The sequence below is a fragment of the Branchiostoma lanceolatum genome, chromosome 7 (assembly GCF_035083965.1).
Source record: "Branchiostoma lanceolatum isolate klBraLanc5 chromosome 7, klBraLanc5.hap2, whole genome shotgun sequence".
Taxonomy (NCBI): Eukaryota; Metazoa; Chordata; class Leptocardii; order Amphioxiformes; family Branchiostomatidae; genus Branchiostoma; species Branchiostoma lanceolatum.
In genome coordinates, this window is record NC_089728.1 from 16936595 (window position 1) to 16957621 (window position 21027).

Below are 21027 nucleotides of genomic sequence, written 5' to 3' on the forward strand. Positions count from 1 at the left end.
CAGAAATTTCAGCCAACAATTTCAGACGGTGTATGTTTATTCAACATAAAATGTTTATAATGTCAATCAAAAGTCAAGGAAACAATTATTACTGGTACTACAGGTCACTCTTGGTAATACAGGTCACTCAGCAAGATCTTATAAAGTGTCATAACCAAACAGTTGCCTTTACCATCCTTTCTGCTAGGGGGCGTTGCTTCTGTATGACATTATATGCCACGGAGATACAGATGACTGTACTACATTGTATGTACATGTGTCTGTACCTACTCATATTCTGCTAGGTTTCCATTTTTCTTAGGGAGAAATCTACAACCACAACTGATTCAGAATCAGTTTTCTGGTATAATGCATTTAGTATTACTATCTACTTTATCATTCACAAACACAGGAAAACTAAACAGATGAAGCATAAATCTATGTTAACATAATTGTACCTAAAAATTCAAAATTACGTCTTGTTACATGTCATAGTGTGTAATATCAAGAACACATTTTTTTCACTTATAAGAATATGTTTGTCATCAAAGCTAAAACATGTTGGAATGTACCATAAAAAAACTAGTATTTTTGGCGAAGCTTCAGGAGCAAGGCTAATATTCAACTGTATAATGTAGTGCATTGTTTACTAATACTGTAATAGTGACTAGCTGGGTTACTAAATGACAAGTTCACAGAGAGAATCTGGTATTTATATCCTTCTCTGTCTGTCAAACCCCTGCAGATTATACATCTGAAACAAAACATCAGGAAGTTGTTATAACACTGCGCTTTTTCTGAGGGAGCGTAATAGTGTCCGGATACCTTACATGATGAAAGGTCCCTATTTAGAGAATTAGACGAATTGGAATCATACAAACTGGCTTCGTCATAGGGGGGGGGATTTGCTCACAAACTGTGTATGTCATCGCGCACGGCGGAATAGAACTGGGAGGGGTCAGGTGTTCGATTACAATCTGACTTATTCACGACAAATAAGTACAAAATTAGCCTTTTTTCTTGGTATTTTTACACAAGTGAGGAAGCTTAAGGGGAACAGCCACCGGCATTGTATATCGATATTGATATCCGGAAACGTTTGATGGCGTTTGATGTGTGCGGGCACCAGGCCCCCCGCGGGAATCGGATATATATACCTGTGAGACACCGGGCTCTGTAACACCGGTCATGTTTCAGGGAATGTCGTTCAAACGGGTTCCATTCTTTATGGATGTGCGCAATGACATTGACAGTTTGTGAGCAAAATCCCCCCTATATATGACGAAACCAGTTTGGGTGGTTCAAATTCATCTATTGTGAGATGGAGAAATTCCACTTGCATTACATCAGCAATTTCTGTCATTCAAAAATAATTACTCAAGCAACTGGATAAGATTTTGAAAATCTTAGTTGCTTGAGTAATTATTTTTGGCGTATCTTATTACCTGGATGTCTAACCTTCATTTCTGTCATTGTTAAGTAATTTGAGCTTTAAGTAGGTGTATTTATTCTTATCAAGCGCCTTCACAGAAGTAACTTGCTATATTGTAGAAGATTGTGGTAGACAAGACTATATGATAGCTTTGAAAAATGTCCAGGTATAAGTTGTTAGGTTTGAAAGTTTCTTACCCAATACAGCTGTTTCAGTAGCTGGGTATCAACGTATGAGGCTTTATATATTCACTGCGACTCTATCTCCTGCATTTATGATGTAGTAGCAATAAAAACAACATTGTCAGCAAAGCTGAGTAAATATAATGACATGTTAGCCCAATGTAGTTACGTCAAGCCCCGGTTACACTTGGCCAAACACGGCCCCCCGACCTTCGACCAACCATGGCTGGGAGTAGTTCGGGAAATATGTACTAGTAGGTCAGTGTTCGGCATGGTTGGCTGGAGTTCGGCTGCGCCAGCCGAATGTTTTGAAATTGTCAACATTTGGCTGTGAAAGGTAGGTCTAGAATGGGTGGTTGGGAGTAAGTAAGTTAGTCTTTGGTCAGGAGTCAAATTTGACTCTTAGATTCTAAATCTAGTAAGACTGCTCGCGACCTACCGCCAACCTTGGTTGGTTAGTGGTCGGGAGCCATGTTTGGCTACTGTAATTCACTTAATTTTCACGGTAACAAAAAGTCATGGTGTAAAGAAAGTGGACATTTGTACGGATGTCCGGAAGTACGGATGTATGAGGGAATCATAATAACAATGGGTTTTTTCACGGTGATGATAAGTTCATGGTACAGAGGTGACCGTGAAAATAGTGAACATGAAGTTACAGTAAAAAAAAACAAGAATTACTGTATGTGTAACCGGGGCTTCAGTGAGAAGTCAGTGTTAAAGATGAGGTGACGTGAGTGGAGCTGGGATGGGTCCTTGCCTGCCGTACGTACTAGGGCCTGACCAGCCCACCTGCACACTCCAACAGTTCCATACGCAGGCTGATGTAGTTGTGCCAGCTGCGGGGACGAACGCGCACGTAGCGAGCCCGGAAGGGCTGGGCGAAGATGTGCTTCACTGCAGTCACCTTGTCAAAGTTGCCTCCAAATATCTAGGAAGGTAGCATAAACAAAAGAACACGATAATTGATATCATTTAATTCTTCCACAGTCATCTATGCCTACCGTTGTATGCCATAGTCTTTTTTAAAGTTTTAAGCCCCAGGTCATGATCAGAAGTTCAGGACTGTCCTACACTTTTGCTCCCGACCACTCTAGATCTCCAACCAAGGTTAGCGCTGGGTTTGGAATACTCTGGACTATTCATCCTAATTTCTGGTTCCATTTTTTTGGATCAGATTAGTATCTAAGTTTTGATGGGGATTTTGTGTATTGTAATGTCTTTTTAAATGGTAGACAATATTGTGAGTTCCAGACATTTGAACTATTCCAGACTGCATGCAAATTGCATGCCCACTTGCCTTCCCCCCTTCCTATACTCAGGGCTCTAAATACTGGGTGCATGTTCACCTTAAGTCAAAATTGGAGCTCTGCACATGTTTTTTGACTGTGGGTGCACCAATGCACCTAGATATTTTGAATGCAATAGGTTTGAATCTGATGTACTATATAATTGTACACTAAGAAACATGGAATATTCTTCAAAGTTAAGTATCAGAAAAGAAAGGATGCCTTCAAAATTGTACTTTGATGTACCACAGTACCAGTTACATTGTACTGTAACAATAATCATGTACTTGCTTGAACTTTTGAAGTGAGTTACTTATAGAATTACAAATAGGCAGATTCAACGTCTTAGATTATGGCAATAGGGCTATAATTGTGTTTTGCAGACATTCTATGTCAGCTTCATTTTATGTTGTGCACCCGAAATTCTTTCTGTGCAGCTAAATTTTTAAGTTAGGTGCACCTGTGCATATTTCTAAAATTGAATTTTGAGCCCTGCATACCTGAGGGTTGCCCTTGCCATCTCTGAGATAGTCCACAGCGTTGCAGGAGTTGTTCCTGTACTGTATGTTGTAGGACGTGACCCACTCCTCCGTCAGGAAACCCTTCCCAGGTCGACCCTGGGTCACGATACCCCCGATCAACTTGTCCTCGCCCAGATCAATCTGTAAGCAAGAGCCATGGGTACAAGCCAGTAGAAAAAGATAAAGGTAAAGGTACAGGTAGTCTGATCACACCGGTGCAATGGCCTAGTGGGTTCTCCTTGCATACAGAAGGTCGTGAGTTTGATTCCCGGCCGGGTCATATCAAAGACTTTAAAAGCGGTACATACTGCTTTCTCTGCTTTTAGCACTCAGCATTTGAGACAGAGTATTGGAAGTTAAACACACACCACTAACCAGTGGATTAATCCCCTACTGTAGCGATTGCACAAAGTTGTGTGGCCCAAGGGCTACTGAAACAGAGATGGGCGCTGACCTATGCACCATCGGTGTGGGAAGGAACTTTGACTTTTGACAGTCTGCTAGTTTTTTTGAGACCGTAGGGGTAGTGTGTTGTTATCCTCTGTGTCTAGGGCACGGTATGGGAAGGCGGAGCCCATCACTCTCCTTCTCTTACCTCCCCAACCAAAGTCAGGTACTTTTTACACCTGGGTGGAGTGAGGAACGTTGTGTTAAGTGCACAAGGGCACAAGATCGGTAACATGACAGGATTCATGTTTGTTACAAGTTTTGTATTTCTTATCCACTTTTATGTCCTGTGTACTATATAATGTTTAGTGGTGGTGTTGATATAAGTTTGTAAACTTGAGTGCGCCACCACTACATCTGTATATCACTTGAATAAAAAAATAAAAATAAATAAATACTGCACGACAGCTAGACATGTACATTGTACAGATACCTCCATGTAGTGCCCATTGTGGATGGTGTGCGGAGACCAGGCGCCGTCGGGGTTGTTCAGAAAGCCGTAGAAGGCGAGCCCCGGGCGCTTCCTCGCGTTATAGATGGAGGAAGCCTTGTACTGGCTGGTTTTGATGATCTGTGCCTCCATACCAACCGGTTCAAGCCGCACGCAGTATCCTGCCAGGAAAGCGAAAAATAATTATTTTGATCCAGTTTAGCTCACTCCACTGGTCGTGACTAGAGCTATGTACCGGTACACTGTACCGATACAGTACCGGGTACAATCAATTAGGTACAGGTTCAAAATACCTAACCCTGCTGTATCGGTACTGGACCTGAATCAGGGGATGGCCACTTTGACAGATAAAATTACTATCAAATTACCGCGGCAGTGTTCTAAAGCTACTCTAAAGCACAGAGAACACATTTGCATGGCTGGAGTCAAATTTTCATCTGTGTTTTCATAAAAATAATAGCTAGCACAATCAAATATTATGTTTTTACCAGTTCAAACATGCTTTTATCTAGCATTTTTCGGAGAAGTAGTTTAGGTACAGGTTCAGGTCCGGACCTGTACCTTAACCCGTGTACCTGTACCTGTACCTAAAATTTGTTTAGGTACACAGCTCTAGTCGTGACAGAGAAGGGAGATGCTATGTACAGTTTTTACATGTTTACATACATTATTGTACCAGGGAAATTCCCCTAGCTCTTTTAGACAAGCACAATTAACGTCCTGTTCTAAGGACTGCAACACTTTTCGGTAGCGAGCTTGTCAGGTGAGCGACACGGCCGAAATCGATGGATGGATGAAGAAAATTTGATTTAGAATTAGATTATAGGCCCTCTGGCAACTTTTACATGGTACTGCAGCAGAACTTCTTGTTTTTATATCTCGTGTTCTAGACATGCTATGGTCCAAATCCTTCTGTCTAGAGTTGGTGATTCACTTATAATCATATCACCCGGATGGAGGCTTGGTGAACCTCCATTTCGTATCAGTCATATGGTGATTTACATTTGTACACCATTCACCCGGATGGGAGACCTGGTGCGTATCAGCCAACAAAAGGGTATATCATTATATCAACCCATAAGGGATGGTATAACCCTGACGGTGTGTAAGTACTTCGACTGATGATGATGATGATGATGGTCATCATTTTTCACAGCTGGTAGATAGCTCTTGTTGGGATCATGAAGAAGTGGCGTAGGTTTGAGGACCCCTAGCACCTTTTTGGGAACTGCAGGGGCCAATTTTGCCTGTCACAGGACTACAGTCATGTACATGTAGATTATGTTACATCTATTTCAATCCTTGATGGAATAGGATTGATTCAGGCACAATAAGATCAGACACAGACTTTGACTTTGAAACAAGGTTATATAATGTTGTATTAGGACAGGTTCCAACAACTGTTGCCAACAGTGTCACTGGCCTGGAAGGACTAGTTCCTACTCCGACACTAAAAGTGCGAGCCAAATGTACATGCACATGTAGTCCAACAACAGAGATGTACTTATTTTTATAGTCTAGTGTAATAGTTACACTGGCTTTGTGCCACCATCATTCCATAATGTGAAACAGACAGATTCGGTCTGAGCTCAGCATTTCAAACTACTCGGGCTATGGGTTAATGAACTGTGTTCCAGTGTCATGTTTAGGCCCAGCCAAAAAAATGTAATGTTTCCGGTTTCAGTCCTGAAAAAATTAGTGATTTTCTTTTTTCTTGTTTTATATTTTTGGCTGAAGTGATTCAACAATACATTTGGGCAATGTAAAGCTGAAATCCAGCTAGTAATTTCAACATTGTTGTCAGAATATACATTGCACATTAAGTGTATAGCTTACATGAATTAGTAGTCTCTTCCATTGACCCCATGACCTGGAATGTCTGTCATTTCATAGTTTTACCACCTCTTAACTCTATTACTGTCACTCTTGCAAGTCCGACCTTTGTAACCTTCCTGTCCCATTCATGTCATTCTAATGTCACTCTAATGTTGATTTGATTAATATATGGGTGACATCCGCACGGACATCAATTTTCATGCGTTTCAAAAAAAAAAAGTTTTCGGCTGTACTGTAAATTGTAATAAGCAGCTGCAAAAGGAGAAAATACAAGTGTAAATTGCAAAAGATATTTCAGGATACAGATTACTAAATGTTGTAGAATGCCTTATTTTGCCAAGAAAGTTTTGAAAGAATAAAATAAAGAATTTATATTTCAGTATACCATACTCTGTGTGTTGTTCATCTTTCCTGACCACGTAGATATCATATTGAAGCCAATGCAACTTTTGTTTGGCCAAAATTTGTTGATTTGTTACTCACACGCTTGCATCGGTTTTGGGGTCCCCGGAAGATGTCACCCATATCATTAAATCAACATCATGGCCTTATTATACACGGACACAAAAACCTCAGTACAAAGAGGCAAAGCAGTACCTCCACACTCCAGTAGTTCAAACCTCATGGAGATGTGGTTGTTCCAGGTGCGAGGGTTGATGCGGATCCACCTGGCCTCCAGGGGTTCAGGCAGGAGGTTCTCCACAGGTGTGTTCTTGTCAAAATTACCCGGAAACACCTGCAAAAGTCAATATACAATATGGCTGGGTTTACACACGCGTACACGTTTTCTGAGTCGACTTCACTGGAGTCAGATCTAGACTTTGAGACTCCTTTGGGTGTTCCAAGTCACTTTGTGGCCCTCTGTGTGTAAACAGAACGACTCCGGCTGAGTCCAACTCTGAGTTGACGCAAAAATACATTGAGTAAACCCAGGCAAAGTGATGTTCCATGTAGACATTTTTATGTCTATTTCAGCTGAGATGCTGTATTCCTGAGAAATAATGACTATGAATTACAGTTACAGTAACATTAACTAACAATATGTCATGATGATATTCCTTACATGTGTATCTAGAGCAAGGCTAGGCTATTGGCAGCTTGGTTCATAAACACATGACAGTACATATTTGAAGAAGGTTCATATCTGAGTAACAGACAAGTCATGGGTCTGTTCTTCTGTCTAGTAGACACTTCTTAACAATTCCTTAAGGGTATCTGTGAGTGTGCATGAAGACAAACCTGTGGGCCTCCATCAGTGCTGAAGTACAGATAGAGGTCAATGAGGTTTTCCTTGTACTGTAGGGTATATAGGATGTGACTTGCTTGAAGTGTACATGTACCTTGTCAGTGTGTATGAAGCAGAATATTAGCTGGCAGGGCGTCCATGCGTCTTTTGGACACCCTACACTAAAATGAGAAATAGCTTAATGAAAACTCACCTTTGGGCCTCCATCAGTGCTTTAGTACAGATAGACAGGACTGAGTTTTTTCTTGTACTGTAGGTACTAGGATATGACTTGAAGTGTACCTTGTCAGTGTGTATGAAGCATGATATTAGCTAGCAGAGCATCCAGGCGTCTTTTGGATGCCTTACACCAGAATAAGATGAAATGCTACATGTAAATGAAGAGTTACCTTTGGACCTCCATCAGTGCTGTAGTACAGATAGACAGGGCTAAGGTTTTTCTTGTACTGTATGGTGTAGGACGTGACCCACTCCCCACCCCTCCTGCCCAGGTCCTGCCTCCCCTGGGTCACGATCCCCAGGATCAGTCGGTCGTACAGAAGGTCCACCTGGGGGTGGGGAAACAGGAGCTTTGTTTAGTCTTTTTTTAAGAATTAAATGCGAAATACAAGAAGTTCAACCATCCGTCAATAGTTTCATCAGGTTGTCACTGAACAAAAAGACTTTTTGTACACAACCAAGTGTATACCACAACAATGCAATGGACATTTCAGTGACCGCATTGTTAACACCGCACTAACTATCCCTTGTATATTATGTAAATTATTTACTTCTGGGACCGCATCTGTACTAGTAAGCAGCGACACCTATAGCTGCACATGCAGTGCAAAGTGAACCAGTCAGAATTGCCCTGAGGAAGGTGACAGATGGTCAGCGAAATGTCAGTTGAATAAAACACTGGGTTGTATATACAAAGAGTCTTCTTATTAAGAAGTTCAAACAAGAAATTAGATTGGCCTTAATTGGGTGTCAATTTTTCTTCTATTCTGATGCCTGTAATTATCTTCGCCGAGAAGATTATGTTTTCGTTTGAGCCTGGCTGTTTGGTGGGTCTATATGTATGTCAAGAGCAATTAACTCAAGAAACCTTTGATAAATCTTTATGATTTTTGGTAGGTGTGTAGTGGTTGTGCAAATGAAGGTCAAGTTCGAAAATGGTTCACTTTTCAACAGTACTGCAGCAGTGGACTTTGCATTTTGTGTGTTTGTATGTAGGCAAAAAAAGGGACGGAAACGTTGATGGATCTTCATAATTTTTTGTAGGTGTGTAGATGTAGTGGGAACGGAGGTCAAGTTCAAAAATGGTTCCCCTGGTATTTTCCATCGGTACTGCAGCGGATGTGTATTTGTATGTCGCCAAGATAACTTGAGAAGCTGTTGATGGTTCTGTATGACATTTTTATTTTTAATGTTATGTAGCTGAATATAATATGTTGAACAGACCTCAATCCACTGTTGATCGTCGTTAGTAAGAGCCTTCCAGCCTCCCACGCCATGTTTGGGCATGTTACGCCGCATGTTCAAGCGGCCCCTTCTGGGCCCGGACTCCGGACCAAACTCCGAACAGGCGAAGAGCTGCTTGTCCTTGACCTTCCCCGTTTCCATGCCAACCGGCTTGACCTGCGCGCACCCTGTAGGGTACAGAATGATTGGCAGACGAGTGTCTTCTTTGGGCAAATTGAGTCACGTCATTACTTTAAGTGTATATAGTAACCTCTCTCACTCTATGGGGGCCTGTGTGCGCTAAATTGGTGCTGGGAGATTTAAGATGACTCAGATGCCAATGTACAAAAGAAGTGTAGTTACATTTTGTGACTAACTACCAGCCAAACTGTACATGAAGATTGGGACTAAAAATTGTATTTACGGAGACATATATTGTACATTGTACAATCAAGTATGACTAACTTAAAGGTAGGATTCACATGAGTGTGTTCATGTACATCTAGTCTGTACGAGTTTTGTAATTCACATTTTTGGGGGTTTAGGTAAAGTTTGCGAGGAAGAAGTTGTTTTTCACTTTGACCCACCATAGTGCAGCCTCCGGGTTATCGAACTGAAAAAAAAAACACTACTTCTTTGGCCGCAAATTCAACCTGAGACAAAAACGGAACAATATGGAATTTATATATACTTAGTACTTTATATTACTTGTAGGCACTCATGTGAACCCCCCCTAAGGCACATATGATGACAATATTGTTATAACAGTTGTGGAAAATGGGGTGAGCACACGGTTAAACACCATGTCAACCCTGGTAAAAATAAGGAATTACGGGCAAGGGAAGGCTTCATGTAAACAGTGCTTAATTTCAGATGCCACACATACCATTGTACTTGTTGCTAAACTGTTAAATGCAAGAGGTTAAGTGCCTTAAGTTTACACCATTAAGAAAAGTCACAATAATCTGGAATCTAAACAAGGCAAGATGGGTTAGAGTGAGGGGGGGGGGAGGTTCAAACTACATGTTGCTGTTAGCCTCCGTTGCAGACTCCTTCCGGCTGTTTTCATTTTCTAAGTTCCAGTTTTACTATTACATTTTTTTTTTTTTTGGGCCAGGAATCCCGGCCAGCAATTAGAAAAAAATTTAATTATAAAAACAAAAACTTGAAAAAGAAAACAGTCGGGAGGAGTCTGCATCGGAGGCTGTAATGATAAGACTGTCACATAAAGCTGTCATTCCTGACGAGAAATGAGATATCATGTTTTGGGACCCCCTGGGACCTATGACCTAACTTCCTGACAGACAGTGCCTAGCATGTGAAAGCAGCAGCTCTACTGCATATCCTATTCTGGGATCTTTCTCGGACCTATGACCTAACTTCCTGTCAGTGTCCCTATTGCCTTGCATATGAAAACCAGCCCCTCTATACTGTATTCAAATAAGATGATGGATACACAAGCAAACAAGCAGACAAACCAAGGGCAGAGCCTCCATGTATGCATGTATAGGCCTGGGGTTCATCTAAATCAGGAAAGAGGGGCGCTGTGCCCTCTTGTTTCAGCCCAGCGCCCCCTTGTTGAATTCAGATTTCAGCTTAATATCCAGCATATAGCATTCACTCAGCAATTGATTCTTCCATACTAATAGTATAGAATTCACTCCCTTGCTCCGTCTAATTAAATTTTTAAAGAAACACCCTGAATGAACGAGGTAGAAATATTTTACAGAAGAAAGCTCCATACTTACTGGCTGCAGCACAGCCCGCCCTTGCTCCATGGTCGTGGGTAACTATCTGTCAGATAGCGGTGAAAACACAGAAATCAAAATGTAACCTGCTCAAATGTACACTCAGTCAGGTTATTCTATGTGTTAATATCACGTCTACAAAATGGAATGCTTGAAACAGTTTTCCTCCGGCTGGTAAAGAAAGCATAATCATTGAAATTTGAATCCCCTGAATGCCCTCTCGCTTGTATAAAAAATTTACTTTGCGTGCTTTTTTTTCTTGTGGGACAGTCCCTTGGAACCCTAATTTTAGTAATTTTCATAAGTTGTGACTTTTCAAAACCATAATTGCTTGTCAATGAGTAACAGAAGGGGGCTTTATTTCTAACCATTTTTGGTGTGTGTGCTCTTACCCTTCTTTAACCTATAGTTTGATTTTGATTTTATTAGAATTGCAACAGTGCAATACACGTGGGACACAGGCAGCTATTACTGGTATCGTGATACCGGTAATATACTTGTTTTTTTACATTTGGATGGAGTGAGGAAAGTCGTGTAAAGAGCCTTTTCCCCAAGGGCACAAGATCTGTAACGTCAGAGGGATTTGAACCCGGAACCGCTGGGTTCTGGGCCGAAAACCCTGCCGTTACGCCACGCGACACAACCCCACAACCGTACCTATTAGTAACCCATGACAGTCCCTAAATAAGATGAAGAGTTTGATAATTTGGAGGACTTTTCTGCAAGCATGAACTTTATGAGATTTAAGTCAAAGTCAACATCTCTAGTTTGAATGTATACAGTATAAATCAGATGTCACGGGAGGAATGTCAGTACAGTGTTAAGATGTTAAGGGTTAGTTGAACCCCAGCTGCAACAAGCTGGACTTAGTAACTTCCTGAGTATTTGTAATAACTTAATACTTTGATATACAATGTACAGTCAACCCTGTATTGGTGCCCTCCTCTACCTAAGGACCACAGGTTGCCATCGAGTACTGTAAATGCAGAAAAGTTTGCAGTGGTTTTATGTTCATGGTTTTCGCAGCAACCAGCAATAAACTTAAAACCATCGCGAAAATTTTTGTCCAATACAGTAGCAGTATGTTAAACTATAACGCTGCCATGAACTTAAAACCACTGCGAACACTCCATTATTGCCTCATTGCGAAATAAAAACCACACGGACCTAAATGTATTAAATTTTACAGTATTCACTTTATCTTATTTTATGTACTGTTCAATAGTTTAGTAGGGATTAGGGAGGAAGCAACTTGTCACCATAAGCCTGATAAATACAAAACCCTTTCAGTATTTCAGCGCTAGATACAAAAATGTTACAATCTACATTTTTAACCCGTAGGTTGTAGAGAATAGCTGCATTGTTTAAGACTGACGTCATACTATTCAAACAGTAAAGTTTTCCTTAGCAGGGACACCCCTATGTCCGGACACCCTTGAATTTGGACTTCCGCCCCTGTGTTAGGTATAGTACATATGATGGACGCGAAGAACAAAATTAAAGGATAAACATTGCTACATGTAAGTCAAGTACATGTAAGTCAAGTACATGTAAGTCAAGTAAGGGATCCAGACCTTTCACTCTAAGAATTGTTGTACAAAATACCGTAAACTTAAGATAGGTTTTGGACAGTAGGTTCTGAGCAAATTCACAGATTTGTTGTTCAAAAATCTTTGCTTTCATGTAACAGGAAAAAATGCCAAAGAACCTCTGTCAGCTAGTTCAGAAAATTGCTGAAAATTCTCTGGCGAAAAACAAAACTATGTGACAACTGACAGTGTTTAACTTTCATTGCGCTGACTAATCTAGAACCATTGCAAATTTGGTGCCAACCAGCTACTAGCTATAGTACCTTAGTGTGCTAAAGGTTAAAGGACAAATGCAAGGAACAGACTAGATTTATTCATTGGTCGAGCTATAGAATTCACCAAATGAATTGATTATCAATAAGTAAATGTTCACTGGGTGACGTGACATCCAACCTAATGGGTAGATATACATTGTATGATAATAGTATGATTATAATAATTTATTGTAAATCACTTTTTAGCGGTTGGGGGAGAACGGAGTACTATAGCTAGGTCATGGCACTTCATTTTAACGGTGGGAACACACATTACTGTCTCAAATATTAGTGATATTTGCGATGATGACATTTTAGCTGTTGACTATTGACCGTTAAGTCAGCTAAAATCAAACTACAGTTAACAAATCAAGAATTACAGTAGTTGCATCATGCCAATTTCTGATTAAGTAAAAATAACAGAACAAAAAGGATTGACCGGGACAAAGTTTTTTTTTCCATTACGCTTTGATTAACTTTTCAATCCTCATCCTATAGGCCCGCTGAGCAAAGATTACTAACAGGCTGGCTTTTTTCCAAAGCACTTTGGTTCCAGTTTCACTTAAGACATCATGCTGGGGTCTTGGCAGACTAGACGGACTCATCCTTGCACACCTCATGCACTTTAAGGTCAACATCTTTGCTTCATTGTCATTAAGGTATATATATTTTGGAAAGAACCTCGCTGTGATGGACATAAGTCAGGCCACACCAATTTAATTTCTTGGTTAACAGATTTTTATTTTCAAAAAAAAAAAAATTTAGAAAAAAAAATCATTGGCCAGCCTTCTGTTTTCATGATTTTTCTTTTTTCTAATTTTTTTTTTTTTGGAAAATAAAAATTTGTTAACCAAGAAATTAAATTGGTGTGGCCTCATACAGAGGAATGCTAGTTTTATTGAAATTTCACTGGAGGGACAGGTTAAAAATTCTTTGTCATTAAAGGTTTATTTAGGAATTTCAAAGAACCTTAAAGTTTCTGTGATTGACATGAATCGTGCAGAGGACTGTCTAGTTTTTTATTGGAATTTATGAAGGGACATTTTAAATTCTTTGTCATTAAAGGTTTATTTAGGAAAAAACCTTTCTGTGATCGATATAAATCGTACAGAGGACTGTCTACTTTTATTGGATTTTTTGGGAGGGACAGGTTAAATTTTTGTATGTTAAGGTTTACGGAAACAAATTGAGGGAATTCTAGCAACAGTTGTGGGACTGTGCTGTACAAAATAAAGCTGTCTCACCAAGGGAAAAGTTTAATCTTACCATCAGTTCTGGCATAGCTTTGCTGAACTTCAAAAGTTAAATCATAATGACAAAAAGTCGCACCAAATTGTAGCTGTACCTGTCCAGTGTTTATCAACTTAACATGCTGGATTCATTCTTGGCACAAACTTAGTGCACCTTTAGAGTTAAACTAATTCATAAAAGTCGAAACATATTGTTGAACAATTCAGAATAGTCTAGAGCACACTGTTTTATTTAGCTTGCAAGGAATATTTTCAATAAAGAATATTCTATAAGTCAGAATGTTTTGTTTGAAACACAGTATAGATACATGTTTGTAGTTACAGCTCTATAGCCAACAGTTGAACTGTGTAACAGTGTTTATAAGAATCTTACAAATGAATGTTTGGTGAGGGTTACAAACTTGAAATGTTTCAGCAGCCAAAGAGTCTTTAATAATATTTCAGTTAGGGATAATTTGAAGAAGAAAAAAAAAGAACCAATGGCCAAGGGACCTTAAAAAGGCTTAAACTCTGATATAAATAAGGCGCCTGTAGATTTGTTGGCTCAATGTTTTGCTTTAATTTGTTACTTGGAAAATAGTTTAAAGTGTTGCTAGGTCCAACTCTTTCTCTATGAACTGAGTCAGACTGTGTATACACAATTGTGTGTGTCTCTTTGCCGAAAACGACTAGCTTAAATTGTTTATTTTTAAATTTTAAAAGAATCATTCTCAGAAACATTGTGCAACTCATTTAGAAATACTGTAAAAGATTTTAAATTTATTTTTAGCACCATTATGCAATCACCAAGTGACCTGTTAACTTTTTATAGCCATCTTCCTGTTGAGACAACAGCGGAAATTCATTGTCTAGCTATTCCTAGCCCTAACGTTCTTTTATAATCCATTGACACAACAATAAATGGTAGGTATAGAGCAAATAAAAGTTTTAAAATTATTGATCTATTACTAACCTGACCGACGGGATTTCCACGTCCGTGCCCCGGCGCCACCAGTAAGGCCAACAGAAGCAGCGCACCCTCAACCCCCATGTTCAAGTTCACCAGGCAACACCCCTCTCTTGTCGACAAACTCCTCTGTCTCTCAATATGACCCAGCTGTTGCAGGAACGAGATAGAGTCACGTCCAACCTTTCTCTCCACATGCCAAGAAATTAGCAAGTGTCTACGGGGTGCATCCCCTTCATTTGGTTACTAAAGTACACAAATTGTACGGGGCCAAACCACCCACTTTATTTCATAAACTGCCCTTGGAAAGGCGTGTCAATGCCCTTACAATGTAGGGCCTTGTGTGTAACCCGTGGTGCATGGAGTGTTACACCACCGCCGCACTTCTAACTGCACCTGACATAATGATCGACTGTTTCCTCTTTTGTATCTGAAGTTCAACACTCATGTCAAAAGGTGTCGGAACCATGAAAGCTGTTAGCTCTACCTTAGCTTGTACATTTGACACCTTAAGAATCCGACTTCAGACACGTTTCTCTTTGTATCACCATCACTTTAAGATAACGGTATCTTATGATGAAACCTAATGATATCAATTAGTCCCAGGTTTCTGCCGTTTACTTTCAATTAGGGACAAGATTACTTGTTTATCGCTTACTGTAAGTAGACTAATTGATCGCTCTGTTAGCACCTAGTGTAAACAAAGCCAGGAGGTGTATATCTAGAGTAAATAAACCGAGTACACCTGAATTCATTCTTCCGATGTGTGGTAAGTTTCTTAATGGCCCCCCTGTACAAGTGGGAGACTTAAAGAGCAGGGTATATTGTTCCAAACCTACTCTAAGATTCAGCCAGGTATGAAAACGAAAATTAACACTACCGGTGTTGTTTCAGGCATGAATGTGTCATTGTTTCTTAAGAGACCTTTGACTTGAGTTGATGTGTTGATGAATGACTTTTTTTTCAACTAAGGAAATCAAAAAAGGTGCTACCCAATGTTACAATGAAGATGTGTTTATTTGGTCAAGTTAGATTTCTTCTTTAACTAAAGCCACACCAATTTAATTTCTTGGTAAACAGATTTTTTTTTTACATTTTAGCAAAAAAATCATGAAAACAGAAGGCTGGGGTGAAAACTACCACCTGACCCTGTTCACTGTGTGCACCAATTTGAAAGTACAAACTTTCCTCTGAGATTCTGTTTTCCTGTTGATTTTCCAATCTAGCATTTTTTTTAAATTCCGTTAACCAAGAAATTAAAATGGTGTGGCCTTGAAGATATGAGCATGATAATACCAATATTTGAGCTGTTAAGTTACTGTTACAGTAGAAATTTTATAATTGGCTATGTGTAGAACATATTTTCCAAGTCAATGTCAATGAGTGAGTGAGTGAGTGAGTGAGTGAGTGAGGGTGTGAGTGAGTGAGTGAGTGAGGGTGTGAGTGATCAGTGAGGGTGTGAGTGAGTGAGTGAGTGAGTGAGGGTGTGAGTGAGTGAGTGAGGGTGTGAGTGATCAGTGAGGGTGTGAGTGAGTGAGTGAGGGTGTGAGTGATCAGTGAGTGAGTGAGTGAGTGAGTGAGTGAGTGAGTGAGTGAGTGAGTGAGTGAGTGAGTGAGTGAGTGAGTGAGTGAGTGAGTGAGTGTGGGTCAGTAAGTTTTTTGTTACGGAGCTTGAGCCCATCTTGTTTTTTTTATCTGTCCTTTTAAGCTTATGAAAAAGAATTTTCATGTTTTGAAATTCACATTTTTTGGACAGATAAATGTCCCAACAAATTTTCCGTCCCTGGAAAAAACAGGGACAGGTCCTTGAGACAGCCCTGGTCTGAAAATTGATTGTATAGTCTCTCTCACTCCGTGATGCTGCAATCATAACCCCTATATCACTAACATATCAGCAGGGTAAGGTCAAATGTTAACCAGTTCAAATGACCAGTTCTGTTTGACACAAACAGTAAATGTTTATTTTCCTAGGACTGTATCCCCGCATCACGGGTGAAAAACAGAAGATAAAATGGAGAATCAGTGTGTATGTGAGTGTTTCATTTGGCAACCCGTCAACGTTAACTTTGACTTTCATTGTTGACACAGAACCCTGCTGAGCCTGGCCTCCGTACTGTGGGACTATGGGATACCTCTGCTGGTGTGCCGCTCCTACGGCCTGATTGGTTACATGCGAGTCGTGGTGAAGGAACACACAGGTTTGTATACCCGAAAAAGTTCACATACCAGAAAGGCCACAGCAAGTAAATTGTATGGATAATATTCCTCTGCTGAGTCTAAATCATATGCAAGAGCACAAAAAAAAGATTTGTTAAAAAAGCAGTATTCCTATTTAATCTTTTTTTAATTATTGATTCAAAAAGTTCACATACCAGAAAGGCTGGATGATGTCCTCCGCTGACTTGAAATCTTATGCGAGAGCAGAAATTCAAAGAGAAACAAGATAGGCCAAAAAAAAGATGCCAAATTTTTGAAATAGAAACCATACAATGTTGTAACAAGAACTGAAGTGACAAACAAAATATCACAGCCAAATCTTGAAAAAGTTCACATACACACAATGTGGTAGCCTTAAGTATCCTTACCAGTACCATAACAGTAAGTTTCACTCAATGCTACCATACTACTATTATATAGTGACTGTTGTACGTTTTGTACATTCAAGGCATTGCCAGAAAGAAAAAAAATCTCTCTTTTTTTCAAAATCAGACAGTATCAGGAGGGCCTGCATGCCCCTTTTCCGTAAGGCGTGATCAGGCCGTTTTAGACTTCGTAATCCGTAATCAGCCACCCAAAATCAACGTAATTCGTAATCAGTACATTGGCCGTAACGCGTAATTGGTCACTTTGATTCTACGTAAAACGTAGGCAGTTACCTTTATGCAACGTAAAACATAATCTATGAATTACCAGAAAAACGTAGGTTTATTTCCAGCAAAGTCTCCCGGCAAAGTTGCCCCTCACAATGCAGGAAATAGCATTTCAGAGGGTAAAGATCTCAAAATTTTCCCATGAAACATGTGACCCACTTAGTATTGTCGCGCCTCGTTCTGAGGGCGTCGCCCCTAAATATCAAGCTGGAATCATTGTGTATTTTTCAATCAAAGAGAAACCATAAAACATAGCTTAGATTACCAGCCTAATGTGCCCCTAAAAATGCAAGAAATAGCGTTTCAAAGGGTAAAGATTTCAAAATCTTCTCGGGGTGCATGCCCTCGTGCCTACTTGCGATTGTTACATGTACGCCTCCGGCGAAAATATGTCGGGAGGGCAAACCGTGAATCTACTCTTGTGTACTTTTCACTATGAGTGCAGATATTGCCCCTCAAAATGTATTTGAGTGGGTCGAGATTTTACCATTTTCCCGGGTATTCTCCCGTATCGACCTACAATATGCAATCGCCGGGTCGCTCCAGCGCGGCATCGCGCACCATACTATTAAACTCTTGAATATTCTTTTCACTTATAGATATGTCATCAAACATAGCTTAGTGTAACAGCAAAATGTGGCACTCAAAATCAAGGTTATAGCGTTTCAGGGGGTCAAGATTTTTTACAATTTTCCCAGACGTCTCGCGCCTTCGGCGCTCGACGTGGTCAACGTACGTTCCGGAATATCTTGCTGTCCCTTCCCATACGAAATTCACTGCCGCCGTCACGGCTACTCATTATAGTTATACGGTTTAGTGTGGTCATCAACAGATTCATTGTCACCACATAAAAATGAACAGTTTTGATGCAGAACTAGATACTGTAGTTGAATCATGCGTTAACTGTTTAAGTTGGTTGGGAAGCCTCATGATTTAACGTAATTCGTAATCGGCGGCAAAAATTTTCCGTAATTCGTAATCACTACCCCCCATGCAGGCCCTCTATCAGTGCGCACATGGATGTCATCCATAGAATTTCCTTGCCGTGGCCTAACTTCCTAATTTTTAAAAGTTCAGGGAACCATGACTAACTTCAACTTGAAACTGAAACATTAAACTGACAAAAAGGGAAGATCAAAGATGTAAGCCTTAATCCCCTTACCCAACCTTGACTACTTCACCTCATGGTGAAACATCTAACTGACAACGAGATAATCAAAGATGTGAAACTTGATGCCCTAATACCCAGACTCAGTCTGGTTTGTTGACCCTTTCTGTCCCACGTACAGCAGACAAAAATAGCAGCACTTAAGAAATATCAATGGTTTAGAACTAAAGGTTCCGGTTCGGAATTCAAAGTGACCAGACCGTAAAGTAGTCCGTGAAGGACACAAATGATAGGTTTTCTCGATGGTTTTGGCTCCAGATTTTTCGGTTATCGCTATTATAGAATGTGTAATCTTTTACATTTCCTGAAAAGCCTGATCTTCGTAGCGTTTTATGGTTGCGCAGTTTTGGTCGTCCGCGAAGACTTCCTGGTATCAGTGCGCAATAACGGTAATGCGGATAATGCGGCCTTGTCGCCTGATTACCCAAATCGTGTGTTCTATGTGCGTTCTACATGGTTTTGTGCAATCGGGGACTGCGGAAAACGTATCCTCAAACTTTTTTTTATTTTTATTTATTGCAACTACCAAATGAATAAATTATGATATATGGCTTAACTCTAGTTGTAATATAGGGTTCACCTGGTTCCCCCTAAGTTCTTACAGGCACATATCAGATACAGACTATGGTTATCTATCCTGGACCTGTGCCGTGCATGTACAGAAATGAAGCTGTATTCTCACCACGGGGGACATGGTCTTGAAAGAATTACTAACAGTGTTCAGGATAATTTCTGGATTACAATTTAATTTCGGACTAGTTGCCTTATACCTTGAACTCAAACATGAAAATGGCCAGAAGTCTTATTCCCAATCATGAAAAGCCATGATAATTATTCATCAATATCGTTGAATAGAAATTTTATACATGATTATCATAATGATACAATCATGTAGGAGTCAGAGACAGTCTTATGTATTGACTTTAATTTGTGCTGATCACAGTAAATTGCTGTGTATAACCACCCACCGTCAGTCTATTAGCTATACAGACTAGGGCAGTCATACTGCATGCACAGACAAAAGTAATTTACACACAAAAAGTACCAGACGGGTATGAATGTATAAATGCCAAATTTGAAGTTAGTCATTTCTCTGCAATTATTGTTGTACCATAATTATTTATTTGATTTTGGAAATTCAGTAATGGTTTCAAAATTGTTGCCGGTTATCAAAATTTAAAAGGCAATTTGAAACCAAAATACAATTGCAAGTTCTTACTAGAGGTGCTCACAAAAGGCTGGTTTATATAAAACTAAAAGTTCACTTTATCTTCACGGTAGCAAAATTTCATACAGTGTAAGGAAAATACACTTTTTCACTGAAATTTAACTTCACGGTGGCGGCAAGTGATTTACAGAACAGACATATATTAAGGAATCATAAATGATAACAGGTTTTTTCACAATGATGACACTGATGATGTTACAAAGAAACAAGACTTACAGTATAGTAAAAGGTAGGAGAGGTTGATTTGCTGATTCAGACACTTCCGATGTTTGTTCTTACCCATTAAGTGACATAGAACACTAACGACTGTTGTTTGCATGTACTAATTCTACGCCTAAAAGTGTTATTGACCCCATATGGCCTGTTACTTGAATGTCAAGGTTGATTGCCGGATCCTTGAACTTGTTCCCCCTTGGGTCTGCCATGCATAAATTATGCAAATTTATCTGACATTTGCTGTTGTCAATAAGGCCATGCAGATTTGATTATATGGATGACATCCTCTGGGAACACCAAAACTGATGGAAAAAAGGTTTTCTAAATGATATAGATGAAAATTTTCTACGTGGTCAAAAAGGTTGAACAAATGACTAAACACAGAGTATGGTATACCGAACGAAGATTCTTCATTTTTGTTCCCTCACATTTACTTCTTTGACTTTCAAATTGACTTTGCCATTCTACGACATTTCTATATATTTTTCAATACTTTTCTTTGCAATCTACGGCATCTATTTGCTCCTTTTGCAGCTGATTTGTACAATTGACAGTATACGGAATAAAAACTTTTTTAATTTTTGGAAACGGACAAAAATTTATGTGCGTGCATATGTCATCCATACAATCGTATCAACATGGCCTTATAAGAAAAGTGTCTGGTGAGATTCAAGGTCGATGCGTGTGTCCCAGTGTGTGGCATCTTGGCAGACGTCCCACCTACCTCCCTGTATTAGGCTAGGGGATTGCGTGATAACCAACCTGCCAACAGGTTGACATACCAGTAAATCTTTCTGCCCAGAATCCCTAAATTGGTCTAACTGTCACTACTAGCTCAGATGAGTTTGGGACTGTCCAGTCACTATAATATTTACTGTAAATGCAGAAATGTTTGTGGTGGTTTTAAATGTTTGAGTGTGTGATTTGTGGTG

General features: G+C 39.8%; 2 protein-coding genes across 3 annotated transcripts in view; one reads left to right on the forward strand and one right to left on the reverse strand.

Moving 5' to 3' along the window:
- LOC136437935 (NEDD8-activating enzyme E1 regulatory subunit-like) overlaps positions 1-21027 on the forward strand; it is a 39678-nt gene that overhangs the window by 4325 nt on the left and 14326 nt on the right. Inside the window, exon 7 of the mRNA XM_066432525.1 lies at positions 16702-16811. Coding sequence (XP_066288622.1) covers positions 16702-16811 — 110 coding nt within the window. The remainder of the gene's footprint in view (positions 1-16701; positions 16812-21027) is intronic.
- On the reverse strand, positions 17-10663 carry LOC136437934 (lactadherin-like). 2 transcript variants are annotated; one of them, XM_066432524.1, is made up of 8 exons: positions 10575-10663; positions 8827-9014; positions 7773-7931; positions 6735-6873; positions 4284-4462; positions 3383-3544; positions 2386-2524; positions 17-733 (listed from the first exon to the last, which is right to left on the reverse strand). In XM_066432524.1, exons 2-8 carry the CDS (start codon positions 8986-8988, stop codon positions 726-728), a joined length of 948 nt encoding a protein of 315 aa, XP_066288621.1. In that variant the 5' UTR covers positions 8989-9014; positions 10575-10663; the 3' UTR covers positions 17-725. The 2 variants fall into 2 exon arrangements, with proteins under 2 accessions (XP_066288621.1, XP_066288620.1); XM_066432523.1 differs by lacking the exon at positions 17-733 and having other exon boundaries at positions 2250-2524.